An 18,439-nucleotide genomic window follows, 5' to 3' on the forward strand; every position below is an offset into this window, starting at 1 on the left:
AGCCTGGTAAAGATGCATAAAATACTTTAAGGGAAATTCATAAATTTTATTTTGATATAAATTTTACTGTAATAAAATGAAAAATCTGTTGTTTGAGTAAATATGAAGCTAAGGTTGAAGGAACTAAACTCTCCTGTTGGGTTTGGTGTGAATCAACACGTTTGTTGAAAAATCTACGATGCCAATGAAATTTTCCCTTTTTATTTAAAATATTGCACTTTTTAAACCATAATTTGCCCTTTTGTGGGACAGAATTATGGAAACTTCCAGCAACCATTTTAGAACAAGCTTAATGTTGGCTAGAGTACATTTGAAGTACTCTAAAACTATTATTAATAAATAACACCTGTATATTACCGTGAGCAATAAGAATGGGTTTATAGAGCTGTAAATGATCAAACATTTATAAAGACACAAAAACTTAAAGAAATTGGTGCATGACTAATCAGAATACTAAGAAAAATCTGCTAACAGCACACAAAGTTAGAAAATTTGTGATTGGAGGCTTAAGCTAATTTTTGAACATCATCATAATAAAAGTACTGTTTGAACATATTCTACTAAATAACTGGAACAGCATAACAAAATGTTAAAATAGCGCAGTTTGTGATCTTACGGGTTTTCGTACAGGCTTCTTCTTCCGCTCACCATCAACGTTCCATCTTCGGCACGGACTCGGCTCCGTTCGCTGTTTTCCGTCGCTACGCCTCCTTACGTAGCCTCTGAGGTTGTCATGGGCAACTGAGAAAGACGCTTTTCCAGTAGACAACACCGCTTGAAGTAACGGTCCATATGACGCGCTCGGTCCGTTGTGACAAAGCGAAGTGTCGCTAACTGAAAAGAAGAGACAGTAAAGTAAGTCTTCATTGCTAAATAGGTTTTGTAGTTTTTGTTTATTTGCGTTTCAGCGAGGAAGAGTCTGCAGGCGCTAACTTTGCTAGCTAAGCTAATGCTAGCAGCTAATTGATGCTGTGAGGTTTGTCATGTTTTACACTTAACGCCTCTGGCGTTCTTGATAGCTGACTGTTACGTATTGGAGACCGTAATCGAGCTCATTTAAATATGCCTGTGTTCATATTATACGTTGCTAATACAACCTTAAAGTAAAATTGCCCAGAAGGTAAGCCAAAATAGAATGGAAATGTCATTTAATATGAGGAAATTCGGTTGTACCAGAAGCCAAGTGACAGGAAAATGTACACATGTAGCGTCATAACATAAAAATAAACAATAGGAGACAAATAGTACAGTACAGTTATTAAAATAAATGTGCAGTAGAGTGGGATAATTTTTAAAAAGAATAAATGAAAACGAGATTTTTTTGCAAAAAATTTAAAAACTACTCATTTTAATTATTAAATGATTAAGAATCAACTTCTGATTCACAACCTATATTAACACCAAGTAATGAAGTGATCTGTATCTGTATTATTTTATTATTGTGCCCTTAAAAATGTTCCTTGCAGTAAGGTGGGAAAGAAAATGAACAACACAGAGACAATCATAGAACAACATCAGCAAGACAGTAAAAAATAAAATAAATATCTGTACAAATATCAATAAAACAAACCTGTCGTAATAAGTAAATAATGAGCCTGATCATTTCCATTCAGATAATATTTTAAGGGACATTTTGTTTACATAACAATCATAATCCATTTTATTTATGGTTTCGATTGTTTTTATGTTTTTATTATGTATTGTTTTTGATTGTGTTTTATTTTGGATATTTAAAATGTTCTTTACAATTTTACAGTTTATTAGAGGGCAAACTTGCATTATTATGCCTTTACCTATATATTACTTAAAAATATATAGATACAGGTAAACAACAATATTATTATTGCAATAATTTCTGAGACAATTTATCGTCCAGCGAAGTTTGTTTTACCAGATCAGACCAGATCACATTTTAAACTCAGCTGTGAGAAAAATATCTAGAACATGATTACTGATTAGAATAAAGAATAAAGTTCTGTCTGATTTAATGTAAGTTTGAATAAATCATCTCACACATGCATAGTTTGGTATTATGTTCCTAACTCCATCTCTGCCATCCAGCCGTACTGAGGGAACATGGCGGTGTATTTCGACCACCGCATCGAAGCCCCTGACAGAAGCAATCTGCCGTCTCACCTGACCTGGCACGCCACGCTCCCCATCCTGGCTGTGGCGTCGAGCAGCCCTGCTTCCGGTGGCAGCGTGGATCTTTACCTGCAGCAGGTAAACTGGGATCAGACGGTCGGGTGGATCAGATGTAGCTCTGTTAAAAACGATTCCTCTCATCGGTTCCTGTTTTGTTTGCGTGACGTTTTGAACTGTGTTTGTGTTTTAAGAAATATCCAAGACGAAATCCCTTTATTTCTGACGTTATGGGAGAGGAACAGATATTTCTGTTTGAACCAATCTGGTCCCCCTCCTTAACATTTATTGTTTTAATACTGATGATTTTGGCAAACAGCTCATGAAAACCCAAAATCTCTGTCTCAAAAAATTAGCATATTTTATCCGACCAATAAAAGAAAAGTGTTTTAATACCAAAAAAGTCAACCTTCAAATAATTATGTTCAGTTATGCATCAATACTTGGTCAGGAATCCTTTTGCAGCCTTCAGTGCTGCATGGAGGCCATCAGCCTGTGGCTCTGCTGAGGTGTCATGGAGCCCAGGATGCTTCGATGGCCTTAAGCTCATCCAGAGTTTTGGGTCTTGGTCTCTCAGCTTTCTCTTCACAATATCCCATAGATTCTCTATGGGGTTCAGGTCAGGAGAGTTGGCAGGCCAACAGTAGCACCATGGTCAGTATACCAGTGGTTTTGGCTCTGTGAGCAGGTTGTGCTGAAAAATGAAATCTTCATCTCCATAAAGCTTTTCAGCAGATGGAAGCATGAAGTTCTCCAAAACCTCCTGATAGCTGCTGCATTGACCTGCCCTTGATAAAACCCAGTGGACCAACACCAGCAGCTGACATGGCTCCCCAGACCATCACTGACTGGGGGTACTGGACACTGGACTTCTGTCCTTTTGGCATTTCCTTCTCCCCAGTCGTCCTCCAGACTCTGGCACCTTGATTTCTGAATGACATGCAACATTAGCTTTCATCTGAAAAAATTACTTTGGACCACTGAGCAACAGTCCAGTGCTGCTTCTCTGTAGCCCAGGTCAGGCGCTTCTGCCGCTGTTTCTGGTTCAACAGTGGCTTGACCTTTGACCTGGGGAATGCAGCACCTGTAGCCCATTTCCTGCACGGTGGCTCTGGATGTTTCTGCTCCAGACTCAGTCCACTGCTTCCCTCACGGTCTGGACTCGGTCCTTCTCCACCATCTTCCTCAGGGTCCGGTCACCTCGTCTCGTTCTGCAGCTTTTTCCTTCCCACTGAGGAGCCTTGATACTCTGGGAACAGCCTATTGGTTCAGAAATGTCTTCCTGTGTCTCACCTCTTGCTTGATGTTGTCAGTGACTGGACAGCAGTCAGGTCAGCAGTCTGACCCATGATGGCGGTTTTGATTAATGAACCAGGCTGGGAGTTTTTAAAAGCCTCATGAATCTTTTGCAGGTGTTTAAGTTACTCTGTTGATTCAGATGATCAGGTTACCTGCTCGTTCAGAGAACCTTTTCATGATATGCTAATTTTTTGAGACAGAGATTTTGGGTTTTCATGAGCTGTTTGCCAAAATCATCAGTATTAAAACAATAAAACACCTGAAATATTACAGTTGGTGAGCAATGAATCTAAAACATGACAGTTTAATTTTTGTCATTACATTATGGAAAATAATGGACTTTATCACAATATGCTAATTTTTTGAGAAGGACCTGTATATATATATATATATATATATATAAAAAAAAAAAATTCCCTTCTCACCCTCCGCGGGTGGTCTGTTTCATCCTCTGAGCTCGGGTCCTCTACCAGAGGCCTGGGAGCTTGAGGGTTCTGCGCAGTATCTTGGCTGTGCCTAGAACTGCACATTTCTGGACTGAGATGTCTGATGTTGTTCCTGGGATCTGTTTGAGCCACTGCTCCAGTTTGGGGGTGACTGTCCCGAGGGCCCCGATGACCACAGGCACCACTGTGGTCTTCACCTTCCAGGTCTTTTCCAGTTCCTCCCTGAGGCCCTGGTACTTCTCCAATTTCTCATGTTCCTTTTTCCTGATGTTGTAGTCACTTGGTATTGCTACATCCACCACAACGGCTTTCCTCTGTTCTTTATCCACCACCACAATGTCCGGTTGGTTCGCCATTACCATCTTGTCTGTCTATATATATATATATATATATATATATATATATATATATATATATATATATATTCTGCTGTTAAATCCAGCACCCTGAGACTGTACACGAGCCGTAAGGAAGGAGGCAGAGGACTAGTGAGTGTGAGAGCCACTGTCCAGGATGAAACATCCAAGATCCATAAATACATCAAGGACAAAGCCTCAACAGACGATGTGCTCAGCGAATGTCTCAGGCAATGGGGAACAGAAGACAAGGTGCTGGAAGTACCATCATGGGAGGACAAGCCCCTACATGGGATGTACCACCGACAAATAACTGAAGTGGCTGATGTCAGGAAAACCTACCAATGGCTGGAGAAAGCTGGACTCAAGGACAGCACAGAGGCTCTCATCCTGGCCGCCCAGGAACAGGCCCTAAACACCAGAGCAATAGAGGCTCAGATCTACCACACCAGACAAGACCCAAGGTGTAGGTTGTGCAAGGAGGCCCCTGAGACAGTCCAGCACATAATAGCAGGGTGCAAGATGCTGGCAGGGAAAGCGTACATGGAACGACATAACCAAGTGGCGGGCATAGTGTACAGGAACATCTGTGCAGATTATGGACTGGAAGCCCCAAGATCAAAGTGGGGAACACCCCCAAAAGTGGTGGAGAATGACCGAGCTAAGATCCTGTGGGACTTCCAGATCCAGACAGACAAGATGGTGATGGAGAACCAACCGGACATTGTGGTGGTGGATAAAGAACAGAGGAAAGCCGTTGTGGTGGATGTAGCAATACCAAGTGACTACAACATCAGGAAAAAGGAGCATGAGAAATTGGAGAAATACCAGGGCCTCAGGGAGGAACTGGAAAAGACCTGGAAGGTGAAAACCACAGTGGTGCCTGTGGTCATCGGGGCCCTCGGGGCAGTCACCCCCAAACTGGAGCAGTGGCTTAAACAGATCCCAGGAACAACATCAGACATCTCAGTCCAGAAATGTGCAGTTCTAGGCACAGCCAAGATACTGCGCAGAACCCTCAAGCTCCCAGGCCTCTGGTAGAGGACCCGAGCTCAGAGGATGAAACAGACCACCCGCGGAGGGTGAGAAGGGAATTTTTTTTTTTTATATATATATATTCTGCTGTTAATAGTAGTTATACTAATTTGTTATACTTTTGTTAAGTGTATTATTAGTTACGGAGGAATATTTAAGATATATTATCTAGAAAGAATGTGTAAATGTGGTTGTTGCCATTTGTTTTGTAGGTTTTTATGATATTTATTGGTTTTCTGTTAAATAATCCACAACCTGGTTGTTACATTAGCGTCACATCATGCGAGTTATCTCCGTCTCATATTAACATTTACAGTCACATTCAATAAATTAGGATGTACTTTCATACGAGGCTCGTTTATTATATTAAAAACTCCTTCGCAAAAACTGTCAAAACATTTCATGTTAAATGTTCATTTCACAGCGAGATTCTTATTTTTAATCCGGTTTTACGTTTGAGTCGAATACAACATGGTGCGTATTTCTAATTATATTGATAATGGAATCCGCACTGATGACATCAGTTCTGATGCGTCATCCTGGTCCTGTCCAAACTCAGGGTGAGTGTGTGAAGAGCTGCCATGTGGACCGGGCCCAGCCGGCCGCCGCGCTGCGCTGGCATCCCGTAAAGCCGGTTCTGGTTCTGGGCTGGGAGAGCGGGGAGGTGGTGCTGCTCACGCATCCGTCCGGGGATCAGACCGTGCTGCCGGCCGTCCACGCGGCCCGCATCGCGCTGCTGGAGTGGAGCGGCTCCGGGAGCCGCCTGGTGACCGGAGATCAGGTTCGCTGCTTCATGACGACAGTAAAACAGAAACGCTGATTTTACTCTGAATTTAATCATCGCTGTGTTTTGTCAGAACGGAGCTCTGGCCGTGTGGAAATTAGATGCCAGAGGGCGACTTGTGGGAAATCACCTCGTTAAGCACGACTACAACAAACCTTTAACCTGCTGCATTTTCAAGCCTGCCTCTCCTGGGGTGTAAGTAGCTCACAGATTTACAGATGAATCTGTCGCAATTAACCAATTAAAATGAGATCAACAGCTTTCATTCTCATGATCCATTCAAATCTGTTGTCAGGTGGAAAAAACGTGGAGCTAAATTGTGTTTTTACTTTGAAACTAAAACAATTTGAAAAGTAATTTTGAGAAGTTTGACTTTTTCTTTTTTTCTTTTGCTTTACAAAAAACATTTTTGTTTATGTTTAGAACTTTAATAATCCATTTCATTTATGTATTTGTGATTTTTGTGGTTATTTCATTTTTTATTAAGCCATTATCATTGTATTAGTTGAAAATGGTCTCAAAATGACAATATTATCATTTATTTATTGCAATAATTACAGGGACAATTTATCATCCAGTAAAATGTATCATGACACTTTCTGTTGCTTCATCACAAAAAATGCAAATAAAATACATTGAAGTTTGTTGGAAACGTGCAAAAGGAGAAGGAAGAGTTTTCAAAGACACTTTCTAACATTATTATCGTTTTGGTTTTTATTTGAAGATGCATTATGTGTTGATTGTGAAAGGAGAAAACGGAAAAACCAGAATTAAAAATGTATATCCACAGGAAAAGTTGTAATTTATAAGTTATTCTTTAATACTTTATATATTTTAAATCCATTATCATTACTTTTTAGTTCAGATTACAGAAGCAGCAGCAGAGGAGCTAACTTGAAGAGACCCTAGTACTTCAATATTTACATGTAAAGTGATTTATAAATAAATATTTAGATTTTTATTATTATTAGGATAAGAGAGACAGAAAAGTTCAAAGGAAGTGTTTGAATATTTTGACCTTTGAAGCAAACCACATTAAAATCTAAAGACGTTGAGAGGAACGTTTCAGGTGGAAATGATGTTTTCACACCTGATCTGATCCGTGCTGTTTCCATAGCGACGTGGCGATGTTGGCGCGGGCGTCAGTGAGCGGTGACGAATCGGCTCTGGACATGTTCAGCTGGAAGGGGGCGCCTCTGAAGATGGGCCCTCAGGAGGGACTGGGCTTCTACGTCAGCACCGCCGACGGTCAGACGGCCCAAACGTTTCCGTGACATGGCCCCCAAAGGGCCCGGGAACCCCCTCTTTACAAACCCACACACAAAGATACAAACTATGTTAAAAAGAAGTTTTATTCACTAGTCAGGAATTGTTTTATCCATTTAGCATAAATGTTGCCTCATTTTTTCAGATTTTAGATGATCAAGAATTCTGTGACAGAGAATTTTATTATCATATATTATGATTTATAACAGTGTAAATATGTGATCAATATCAATAGGCAATACAACTGATAAAATATTCAATATAAAGAATATTCTAAGTTGATGGAATCTACTAACTCACTTTCTGGTTGCTTAGCAACGACCTTCTGAGTAACTGGAGCAGTTTCAAGCTCCCCCAAACTTCGATTGCCTAGCACAGTGTTTTTCAACCACTGTTCCGCGGCACACTAGTGTGCCGTGAGTGATCGTCAGGTGTGCCGTGGAAATTATTCAATTTCACTACGGTACCGTATTTTCCGGACTAAAAGCTGCTACTTTTTTCCTTAACTTTGAACCATGCGGATTGTAGCCCGCTGTGGCTTTTCTGCGGATTTTTCTTCAACCATCAGGGGGCTCTCTAGCAGGAAGTGAATCATTAGAAGTCAAAATTGTAAATCAAAGAAGAACGGCTAATTTTCATTTAGAACAAGCACATGCTAGCAGCAGGTAAACGGAGAAATGTTTTCAAACTCATATCATGCAGCTTTTAAGTTGAGGGCTGGCACTACAGGAGGGAAATAGAGCCGCTGCATTTAAGCTCGGTGTGAACGAAACCATGGTTTGACTTTGGAGACGGAGTGCTGCGTCCAGCAGATTTATTAGGACGAGGCATTCTGCTGAGTCCTAATGGAAAACCGAGAGCAGCTTCCAGTTTTTATTTTATTTTATTTTTTTAATTGAAGGTGCTAGTATGGTGCGCTCTATAGTCCGAAAAATACCGTAATTAGTTTTAAAAGATTTTTTGAGATTGTCTGCAAATAATGCCATCTTCGAGTATCTGCTGTAGTAGCAGCAGCGACGTAATCATGTAATGTTCTTACCACTAGATGGCAGTAGGTACAGAGCATTTTACATTAAAACAAGAGAATTAGTGATGCATGAATGTTACAGGTAGCGGTGAGAGCATTTTATCTAGAAAGACTGATGACAGTGATGGAAAAGACAGAGAAGCTCAGCAGTAGTTGGAAAGAGCATGAGTCCATTTCCCACAACATATCTGTGTGAAATAAGCTTCTCTAGCCTGGTTACTATAAAAACTAAAAACAGAGAGAGACTGAGATGTTGAGGAAGAACTTTGTCTTTCTTCAATTTCTGCCAGGAAATCAGATCTGTTTTCATCCAAACATGCACAGGTTTCACACCAGGTGGGTAAAATATACAGATGTTGACATTTTGTACATGCAACTCTTCATATTGTAACAGTGAATATGAAGTGAAATGTTTCCCAAATATTATTGCTTCTTTCAGAATAAGAATTATTTTCTGTATTCTGGCTATAAGATGCTTGTGGATTAGTTTGTAAAACACTGACGTTTTCTACAACTTCTTTAAATTTAACACCACAGTGTTGTGGCTGTTCAGGGGTATTTTTGAAGTGGATATGTTAGGTGCAGTTTGAAATAAGAAATGTAAAATGTGATAATACATTTTTGTGTTTATTTGATTCCTATTCGAGAGATTTGATAAGAATGACTATATATAGGCGGCTACAGAGTATGTTTATTTCCATTTTTAGTTGGTGGTGTGCCTCGGGATTTTTTCAATTAAAACGGTGTACCTTGACTCAAAAATGGTTGAAAAACACTGGCCTAGCAACGACCTTCTGCGTAACTGGAGCAGTTTCAAGCTCCCCCAAACTTTGGTTGCCTAGCAACGACCTGCTGAGTAAGAAGCAGTTTCAAGTTCCCCCAAACTTTGGTTGCCTAGCAACGACCTGCTGAGTAAGAAGCAGTTTCAAGTTCCCCCAAACTTCGGTTGCCTAGCAACGACCTGCTGAGTAACTGGAGCAGTTTCAAGTTCCCCCAAACTTCGGTTGCCTAGCAACGACCTGCTGAGTAACTGGAGCAGTTTCAAGTTCCCCCAAACTTCGGTTGCCTAGCAACGACCTGCTGAGTAACTGGAGCAGTTTCAAGTTCCCCCAAACTTCGGTTGCCTAGCAACGACCTGCTGAGTAACTGGAGCAGTTTCAAGTTCCCCCACTTTGCCTCATAACTGCTAAAAAGTAAAAAACAAAATGGAGGGAAACTGGATGAAACATTCAGGGTCACACCGCCAGTCTGTAGTTCAGATATTTAAAACAGAAAACTTATCAATAATTATCAACATCGACTGATATGAAAAACTTATACTGTGATAAGTTTCTCTAGACTTTATTACTAGATAATCTTTTTTTTTTTTTTTTACCACAATCCCCTTACTTGAAAATATTATTTTATAATAATGACATCAAATTGAATTTAATTCCTACGGTTCTTATGGTTTATCACAGCAGAGTTTGGCTCCTTTTGTCAGAAACTTTTCCATTTTTAGCTCGCTATGCTAACTTGACCAGCAAAGCAACTTGATGAGTTTCACTGGCAGCCAATCAGAAAATGGCCAACAAAAATAACAGCTAAATCACTTATATTAACTTATAGTTGTTGTTTTTTTAAATGATTGAATAACAGAAATCAAAAATCATGATGAAAAAATGTATGGGATTCAATCGTTTTTAAGCAACCTTTGGCGCCCCCTTGTGTTTCCGTTTAAACCTGTTTGAAGCCGATCTGTGATGACCTGCAGGAAAGGTCCATGCCGTGGACGAACAGGGCAGAACGAGCCCGCTGCTGAGCGAGGACGGCGCCATCAGGAAGCTCTTCTACCTGGACAAGAGAGGCGTGCTGGTGGTCGTCACGGACACCCTGATGCTGTCGCAGTACACACTGAGACCAGAAGGGGGCGCTCACGAGTCCATGAAGGTCCGCTTTGACCGTAGCTTCCTAGAGTTGGATGTCTGACTGGGCAGTAAATGTCTCATCTTCATTTTAATAAATAAATAACCAGGTTATGTTTAATGTAACAGGCAGAGTTGGGTACTAACCAGTACTTGTAAAATGTACGTTTAAAAGTATTTTCACTATGCTGTACTTTTTACTTTTACTTGAGTCATTTCATTATAAAGTATTTTTTCTCCTTCTTGAGTAAAATTTCTGCATTTTCTGCCCACTGAATGAACAACAAACATGTTTTAACTAAAAATCCACCAGACACAGACACACACACCTGCAGTTTCAGTTAAAGTTTCATACATTTTGTATTAAAAGAAACTGATTTGGAAGAATTTTATTTTGGCCAATTTTGTTTTTTTTGTTGTTGTTTATATGAATTTCCCCTTAAAATACCAAAATTTCCATTTAACTTTATATTTTGATATAATATTTTTGAAGATGTAATTTTTTAATATGACATGATTGATAATTTGATCAGTTACTCAGTTCTGGAGTGAACCTTTTACTCCTGTGTCAGTCGTTTCAGTTGAGTAAAAACACGGTGAAGTTGTGCTGCTCCGACTTTGTTTGGTTTCTGTCTGCAGGTGAAGCTGAGCAGCACAGCCGGGCAGAACGTCGACATCATCTGGACCGAGAACAGCCTCCTGGTCACAGCGACAGGAGAACCGGTCGTCAAGTCAGTTTCTACCCGCCGCTCCTCTGCAGGCCAGCATAATCCAGTGATTTTAATCTGTTGGATTATTTTCCTTTAAACGTGTCAGAGTTTGGGACCTGGAGAGAGACGAGAACTACGTTCTATCTCTGGACGAAACTCTGGGCTTTAAGAAGGGAGAGATGATCAACTGTGTTTCCTACTGCGCAGCCAAAGGTAAGTTCATTTACAGGCTCAGAATATGGAAAAAGAAAAGAAAATCTGGAAAATATGTTCTTTATCCGTCCAGTAGTCGCAGCGTTTCTGCTACCATTATCCAGCAACACCTACACTGCAAAAAATACTAAATCTTACTGAGTATTTTTATCTAGTTTCTACTGCGAATAAGACAATTTTCTTATAAGTAACTTTTCAGCGAGATGTTGACCTTTTGTAACTTCGTCACTCAATCCCTGGTAACAGTGGGTGGGTGACTGTTGTTAACTGGAAACATGCAGACCCGACCCGGTGGGCCGGTCTGTTGGCCTAAGTATCGTCTGATCACCGATTTCCCAAACTTAAAGAAACTGGCGCTGATAAATCGGTGCACCTTTAGTGATTATCGTTAACGGGACCGGCTGAGGGGCCGGTCTGTCCGTCAGTGGCTCATTTTCAGGATTGAGCGGCAGTAGATAAGATCGGGTTTGAGATGTAAGTATCGGCTGATCTTAAGGAAATCGAACGCAACCGAAAAAAACCCGCTCCCTCCTCCAAGTCATTATTTCAGCATGTGTTACTGCTGTTGAGCAGCTCTGAATAATCTGCTTTCTTTAATAAAAATGTGAACTATGCAGAGATCCTGGCAGCTGGAACCTCCAAAGGCCGCATAGCGATGTGGAAGACGGCGACACAGCCGATGAGCAGCAGCAGCTACAGAGCCGACGCTAAAGCCCTGTGGAAGCTGCAGACTCCCACTGAGATCCACGGAAACGTCACCCAGCTGCAGGTACCGTCAGTCTGAGCTCATCATTTAAACAAACGGTTTTATACCAAAACCTCATCGCGTGTGTGTGTGTGTGTGTGTGTGTGTGTGTGTGTGTGTGTGTGTGACGTCAGTGGGGCTCCAATCAGAACCTGCTGGCCGCCAACAACTCCAGAACGGTTCTGATCCTCAGTGAGCATGTGATGTCGGCGCACTTCGGCCAGCAGGTGGCAGCAGTGCAGCTCGCCCCGACTCAGCTCAGCATCACGAACTTCAGCAGCGGAGAGACGCTTCCTCTGCAGTGCGACATGCACATCAGAGGAGTGTGCGTTAGCAAGGTGAAACCAAACAAGACAGCTGGACTCTGCTTGGTTCTGCTCTGACAGAAATGAAACTGACTTCCCTGTTCCCCCAGCAGGACTCTGTGACGGTCTGGAACGGGAAACACATCTCCGTCTATGAGCTCTCAGGCACGGCTCTGCATGTTACAGGTATTCACCCTTTGCGACTACGTCACTAAGGGTGCGTTCACACTGCAGCATGAAGTGACCCAATTCCGATTTTTTTAACGTAAAGCGACCTATATCCGATCTTTTCATGGCAGTGTGAACAACACAGGTCAGATTCTTTTTCGATTGTGACCCATATCCGATACGTATCCGATTCAAATTCGACCATAACGTCCAGGCCGCATTCATCCGAACTGAATGTCACTGATTCTCAACAAATCTCATTATTCTGCTCCTGATACGAGCAGGAAGGAAGAAAAACAACAAATATGACGGATTATATGAGGATTAAGTTGTTAATTTGCTGCTCCGGCCGGACAACAACTTCAAATATATAAGCTAAGCTCCACCGTTAGCCTCCATGTTTACTTCCGCAAACACTGAGCTCTTCTTCTTATGGCGGTTGGCAGAACGCTGACGCTATGGCGCCCTCTACTGCGCATGCGGGGCACTTCAGGTCGTTTGCCCGTTCACACAGCAGAACACATACAGGAAGCATTTACTGGCAGTGTGAACGGACCCAGCAAAAAAAATCGGAATTGCCAAAAAATCGGAATTGAGTCACTTCAGGCTGCAGTGTGAATTCACCCTAAATCACTCCAGGCGCCATGACGGATGTCGGAAGTGAAGGACAGAGCGACGGAAATGGTTTTCCCCAAATAGTTTTTGCCAGCTTATTCATGGCTTCTAATTGTTCGAGTCGAGTTAATTTGTCTGTGAACGTAACTCACCTGGTTGAAGTTCATAGACGGCGGGATTTACAAAAGTTGGAGACGGCTAGCTTAGAAACCGACCCGTACCTCCTCCCTCCTGACCCGTTTATCAAATTATTTAATTTTTATACCCTTATGTCATGAACACCGTTCGCCTTTACACCGGAAGCAGCATTAAAAGACGAGATGCTAACCAGTTTTCCCCATACATGCTAGGCTACGTGACGGTGCGGCACTGTCTCCATGGTTACCAACGGTTAGACGCGTACCTTCCCCATAATGCGATCTTTGACTGCATATTTGTAGTCATAATTAGTTATAAAGTATATGAACATTAATCTTACTGCTTTATTATTTCACCGAGGGCTGCCAGTCGTTGTGGTTGACGGCTTGTGTCCTGCAGCCGACCGCGCAGCGTCCTGTAAACATTTTAGCGCGAAATCATCTGAATAAAAGCGACATCAGGTTAGATATGTGTTTTGTGACAGGAGTGCGTCGGTTGTTTAGACTTCCGTCACGGCGGAGCGGGTGGAGTTTGGGGAGCGTGACGTCACGTTCAAAGCGTCAATAATACGTCACTATAAACTTCCTGAACGCTTGTGAAATTACGACGGAGCTTAAGGGTCATGCTAAGAAAATAAAAAATTAAATAAGAATAAAGTCGAAATAATACGAGAATAATGTCATAATATGACTTTATTGTCATACTTTCTTTTTACTTTATTCTCGTAATACTATGACTTTATTCTTGTATTATTATGACTTTATTGTGCGATTTTATTCTCATAATCTGACTTTTTTCTCTTTTTTTAAATGATTTTAATCTCGTAATATTATGATTTATGGAAGGTCCAAAGAGCCACAGGGTGCAGATATAATATATATATAATATAAAATCCATGAAGGTTTGTGGATGAAACGTGACAAAATGTGAATAATTCAGGTAGTTTAACCTGTTTTCCTTCCATCCATTGCAGGATCTTTTCCTTGTGATTCCCACATTGTTGCTGTTCATGACGAGAACCTTTACACGGTGGAACCAAGCAGAGTCCAGATCCGAACACCTCAGGTACGTTGCTGCCTGCTGTAGCCGCATCCTGCCGTCTGAAGCTCAGACCCGGTTTAACCGTTTCTGCTGCTGTTCCCCCCCTCAGGGGACAGTGAAGCAGCTGCTGACCTTCTCCCGGGCCGAGGGAAACCCCGTGCTGCTGGACGTGTGCCAGTCGTACCTGGCAGTAGGAACGGACACGGCGCACATCAGAGTTTACGACCTCTCCAGACGGTAACTAACGCATCAGAGTTTCAAAATAAAGTCGTAATATTATGAGAACTCCAAAACAAAAGATCAGTCTGACAACTGTGGTAAAATGAGGAATGTTGAGCATCTTGTGAAGTTATACTCTGGTATTTGGTTTACAGATAAAGAAATACTTAATCTATTAACATCAGATTGTTATCAGCTGCAGGCTGTGTCCTGTTATTTATGATAATCTGATGTAAATCTGTGTACTATGACTTTATTCTCAAAATATATCTTATTTATAACTAGTTGTATTTTCTTAATATTACGACTTTTTTCAGATTTTTTCTAATGTATGACGAGAATATTATTCTCTTAACATCTTGACATTACTGTGACTTTATTCTGGTGACATTATACCTTTATTCTAGCATTACTATGAGTTTATTCTCATAGAATATCCTCATATTACAAGAATAAACTCATAATATTCAGACTTTATTCTCGTATGGATTTATTCTTGTAATAAGTATTTTTCCTCATGCTGGCCCTAATCCTCCGTCGCACCTGAACGCTGTTTTGTCTTTTTGCGATGTTTTCTCTTGCAGAGACGCCAAAGCTCACTGCGGCGCTAAGAATTTGTCCGACCACATCAGCGGCCTCGGCGCCCTGAGGTCCGTCAAATGCAACGCCAGCGGCAGCCAAGTTAGCCTGCTAGCCTCCCAGGTGACGCGGCGCGGTTCAGTCACACTTTTTAAATCAAAGAAACATCATCTTTGTTCTTTAAGCTGAATTTAGTCCGATCTGTTCGTCAGGTTAACGGACGACCCGATCATAAAGTATATTTCTACGACATTGAGATGGACACCGTGACGCACTTTGATTTCTTCACCGGCAGACCGTCCTCTGGCGTCTCTGCGCCTGATGAAAGCGATAAGTAAGGACATTATTCTTATTGCTCATGTATCAAACTCATGGCCTGCGGGCCAAATCCGGACCACTGTTGCGACTTCTGTGGCCCTGTAGGCTCTGCAACCTGCGGCTCTTAATAATTTTTATTAAAAAATGCTTTGTGTTTTTTAAAATGTAAAAGTAATTAAAAAAAAATACTAGCTGATTTCACGTAATATACAAAAAGCATTTCCACAGAAAATAACAAGAATGTTTTTTAAACTTTTTTGTCTTTTGCTTGCAAAGTATGCACTTTTTAAAAATAAATTTCTGTTAAATGTTACATTCCACTTAAAAATTGTCATGTTTTATTGGTGTCTGGAAAACGAGCCGTTTCAAAAAACAAATGAGCCGTTAGTGAGCCGTTACCTAGCAACCCAAGCTGAGCTGCAGCACGTTTGGTCAGCTGGTTTTCCCGCTGTATGCGCTGCACAATGGCTGCTGGAGCAGACGAAACACTTTGTCTGTCCCAGCATCCAGAAACCACTTGCTGCATTCTTCTTGGTTATGCAGGATTCTCCACTTCTGCTTTTCAAAGATGTGTGATTGAATAATTGCACATCTGTTTGCAGCCATTTTCACGTGTGAGAGTAAATGTCCAGCTGGGGCCAGCAGCAACTTATTTTGATTTAAAGTGACAGACGCCCTAAAACAACTCGATGGTTCAACTGAGCAGACTATAATCTCATTTTCTAAGATGATTTTGTGTAAAAAATATAATAGAAATGTTTTGTATAGACCACAGACCTATAATAACCCGTTCAAGGAACCTCTAAATATTGTTCAACTTTATAGAAGTTCTGTAGTATTATATACATCTTATTGACATTTTCTGTCATTTCAGGCAAAAGTTTCAGGAAAATGAAATCAGTGGCCGTTTTCCTGTGTCCCACTACTGGGATGAGAACGAACCTCGACTCTTTGTCTGCGAGACGGCGCCGATCGGCTCGGAGAAATCAGCCAACGCTTTCTCAGATTTGGTAGACGACACGCTGCGGTGATCGCCTGTAGCCGTTTTGGCGTTGTTGGCAGGATTCCTGACGCTGTGACGGTTTCTCTCTCAGGAGGACGTGTCAGTGGTGACGCTCTTCTGTACGCAGGAACACGGACTCCTGCTCCAGGACTGCTTCTCCAGGCCTCCAGGCCTTCAGGCCCTCCTCGCCCTGGATGTGCCGTTCTACTACTTCACCTGCAAGGTGAGCTCACTCACTCTCTTTGTTAGTGTGTTTGAATTATGGGGCAACTTCTAGCGAAAATAATCTCAGAAATGTTCTGGTTGTATGTTTGTATTGGGGCCAAACTTAGATATAATTTTTTAAATTACAAGAATAAAGTCGTAATATTTGCACAATAAAGACACAATATTACCAGAGGAAAGTCGTAAAAGTACAATAAAATATCAGTTTTATGGAGGAGTCAGGATCTGATGTGACCAGCTTGTCTGATTATTTCTTTGAAATAGATTCAGTGGTTTGCAGAATCGTTTCAGTCCTGCTGCTGATGTGTAAAAGATGAACTCTGACACCAAAGTATAACTTTACGAAACATTACTGAAAGGTATTTTTCCACAACCTACGTAAGACGAACCACAGACAACTTATGTGAGTTTTTACCAAGACGCAGCGGCCCGCTCCAGCGAGCTGCCCACCGCGCGTCCCGATGACGTCCAGTTAGAGCTCGACTTTAGTTTCAGAGGAGGGAGGGAGAGACGGAAGAGACGAGATATCAGCAAGTTCTACACACACCAGGTCGTCTTTTCCCTTGGGAGCGATTTCTCCTTAGTGCGGAGGGCTGCTATCAGTGTGAGAAAGTCTTCAACACAGCAGTCTGAAGTTTTAACACAGACAGCAAGAGGCCATCACTTCTAAATGAAAATCACAATAATCTATAGCAATATAAGACTTCTACGGTAGGATCAATAATCTACACACATGTAAGAATGATAACTACACATAATATTTCCAACAATGACTTGTTTCAATGTTTAGTTAGTTATATTATTACGACTTTATTCTGTTAGTATTGCAACTTTGTTCTGGTAATATTATGACTTTTGTGGTATTATTTCTAATTTATTCTCGTATTACTTCAACGCTATTCTCATACGACTTTATTCTCGTAAAACTTTTTGCTCGCAATATTATAACTTTATTCACATTTTATTATGACTTTATTCTGGTAACATTATGATTTTATGCTCTCGTAACTTTTTTCTCACACTATTACAATTTTGTTCCTGTGATTAAATTTTTTTCTTGGCCCTAATACTCTGTCATAATCTGTGGGGTTTAATTATGAGCGTATTAATTGTTTTTTATGATTATTCTCATGTGAAAATGTGTGTGTGTGTGTTCTAACACACCCCAGCTGTTATTTCGGGGAGACGGTGTGTTTCTTCCAGAAGTAAGTTTGTCTTTCAGCAGCTGTGATTGTGTCTCATCATCGTTCCCGTAGATCAGCACTAAAATCTGATTACCGTAATTTCCGCACTATAAGGCGCACTAAAAACCTTAAATTTCCTCAAAAGCCGACAGTGCGCCTTATAATCCGGTGCTCCTTGTATATGGACCAATATTGAGCCACAGCAGGTCTAGCAGCTACGGTAAGCAGCCACCGACTTCATTTTCGCCCGTAGAAGAAGAAGCGTGTGGTGCATGCTGGGATAGTTGTCAGAACCTGGTTTGTTAATAAAGTTTGACCGACCTGTCTACCTACCGACCTGATAATCAGGTCGACTGCAGGTCATTTTGCACCATATTCCCCACCAACATGCTGTGCGCGAACAAAGAAGGGTGACCATCGTCCGGCCACGTCGCGGAAGGTTCTCCTCGCCAATCCGAGTCGGACTGTTTTGTTGACATTCCCTTTAGTGCAGCTCCATCTAGTGGATGCGTAACGTAACTCCAGCCTCTACTGTAGAGTCTATTCTACGCGCCTTTTAATGCGGTGCACTTTATAAATGAAAAAAGTTTTAAAATAGGCCGTTCATTGAAGGTGCGCTTTATAGTGCGGAAAATACGGTACATCACAAACACCTGCAATGGTTGAATTTATTGAGGGTTTTCTAACTAAATTCACACGGGATCAGATTTAGTCAGG

At 41.3% G+C, this 18,439-nt stretch overlaps 1 protein-coding gene across 4 annotated transcripts in view; it reads left to right on the plus strand.

Annotated features, from left to right (window-relative positions):
* The first annotated feature begins 640 nt into the window (after positions 1 to 640).
* The window catches only part of ift140 (intraflagellar transport 140 homolog (Chlamydomonas)), a 43,262-nt gene continuing 25,463 nt past the window's right edge, over positions 641 to 18,439 (plus strand). For 3 of the 4 annotated variants that reach the window (XR_014084979.1, XR_014084980.1, XM_008436366.3), the window contains exons 1-17: positions 641 to 855; positions 2,062 to 2,223; positions 5,838 to 6,059; positions 6,136 to 6,257; positions 7,180 to 7,310; positions 10,109 to 10,284; positions 10,899 to 10,990; positions 11,076 to 11,182; positions 11,800 to 11,951; positions 12,062 to 12,265; positions 12,346 to 12,418; positions 14,127 to 14,218; positions 14,304 to 14,431; positions 14,998 to 15,115; positions 15,205 to 15,326; positions 16,185 to 16,320; positions 16,405 to 16,536. Coding sequence is in view for 2 of the 4 variants with exons in the window: in XM_008436366.3 (XP_008434588.2) it covers positions 2,077 to 2,223; positions 5,838 to 6,059; positions 6,136 to 6,257; positions 7,180 to 7,310; positions 10,109 to 10,284; positions 10,899 to 10,990; positions 11,076 to 11,182; positions 11,800 to 11,951; positions 12,062 to 12,265; positions 12,346 to 12,418; positions 14,127 to 14,218; positions 14,304 to 14,431; positions 14,998 to 15,115; positions 15,205 to 15,326; positions 16,185 to 16,320; positions 16,405 to 16,536 (2,154 nt within the window). In the remaining 2 variants the exon portion in view is untranslated. Of the gene's footprint in view, positions 856 to 875; positions 977 to 2,061; positions 2,224 to 5,837; positions 6,060 to 6,135; positions 6,258 to 7,179; positions 7,311 to 10,108; positions 10,285 to 10,898; positions 10,991 to 11,075; positions 11,183 to 11,799; positions 11,952 to 12,061; positions 12,266 to 12,345; positions 12,419 to 14,126; positions 14,219 to 14,303; positions 14,432 to 14,997; positions 15,116 to 15,204; positions 15,327 to 16,184; positions 16,321 to 16,404; positions 16,537 to 18,439 lie in introns of those variants that run through there. The other variant, XM_017310939.2, reaches the window with a different exon arrangement.

Source organism: Poecilia reticulata, chromosome 19 (assembly GCF_904066995.2).
Source record: "Poecilia reticulata chromosome 19, P_reticulata-male-v2, whole genome shotgun sequence".
Lineage (NCBI taxonomy): Eukaryota > Metazoa > Chordata > Actinopteri > Cyprinodontiformes > Poeciliidae > Poecilia > Poecilia reticulata.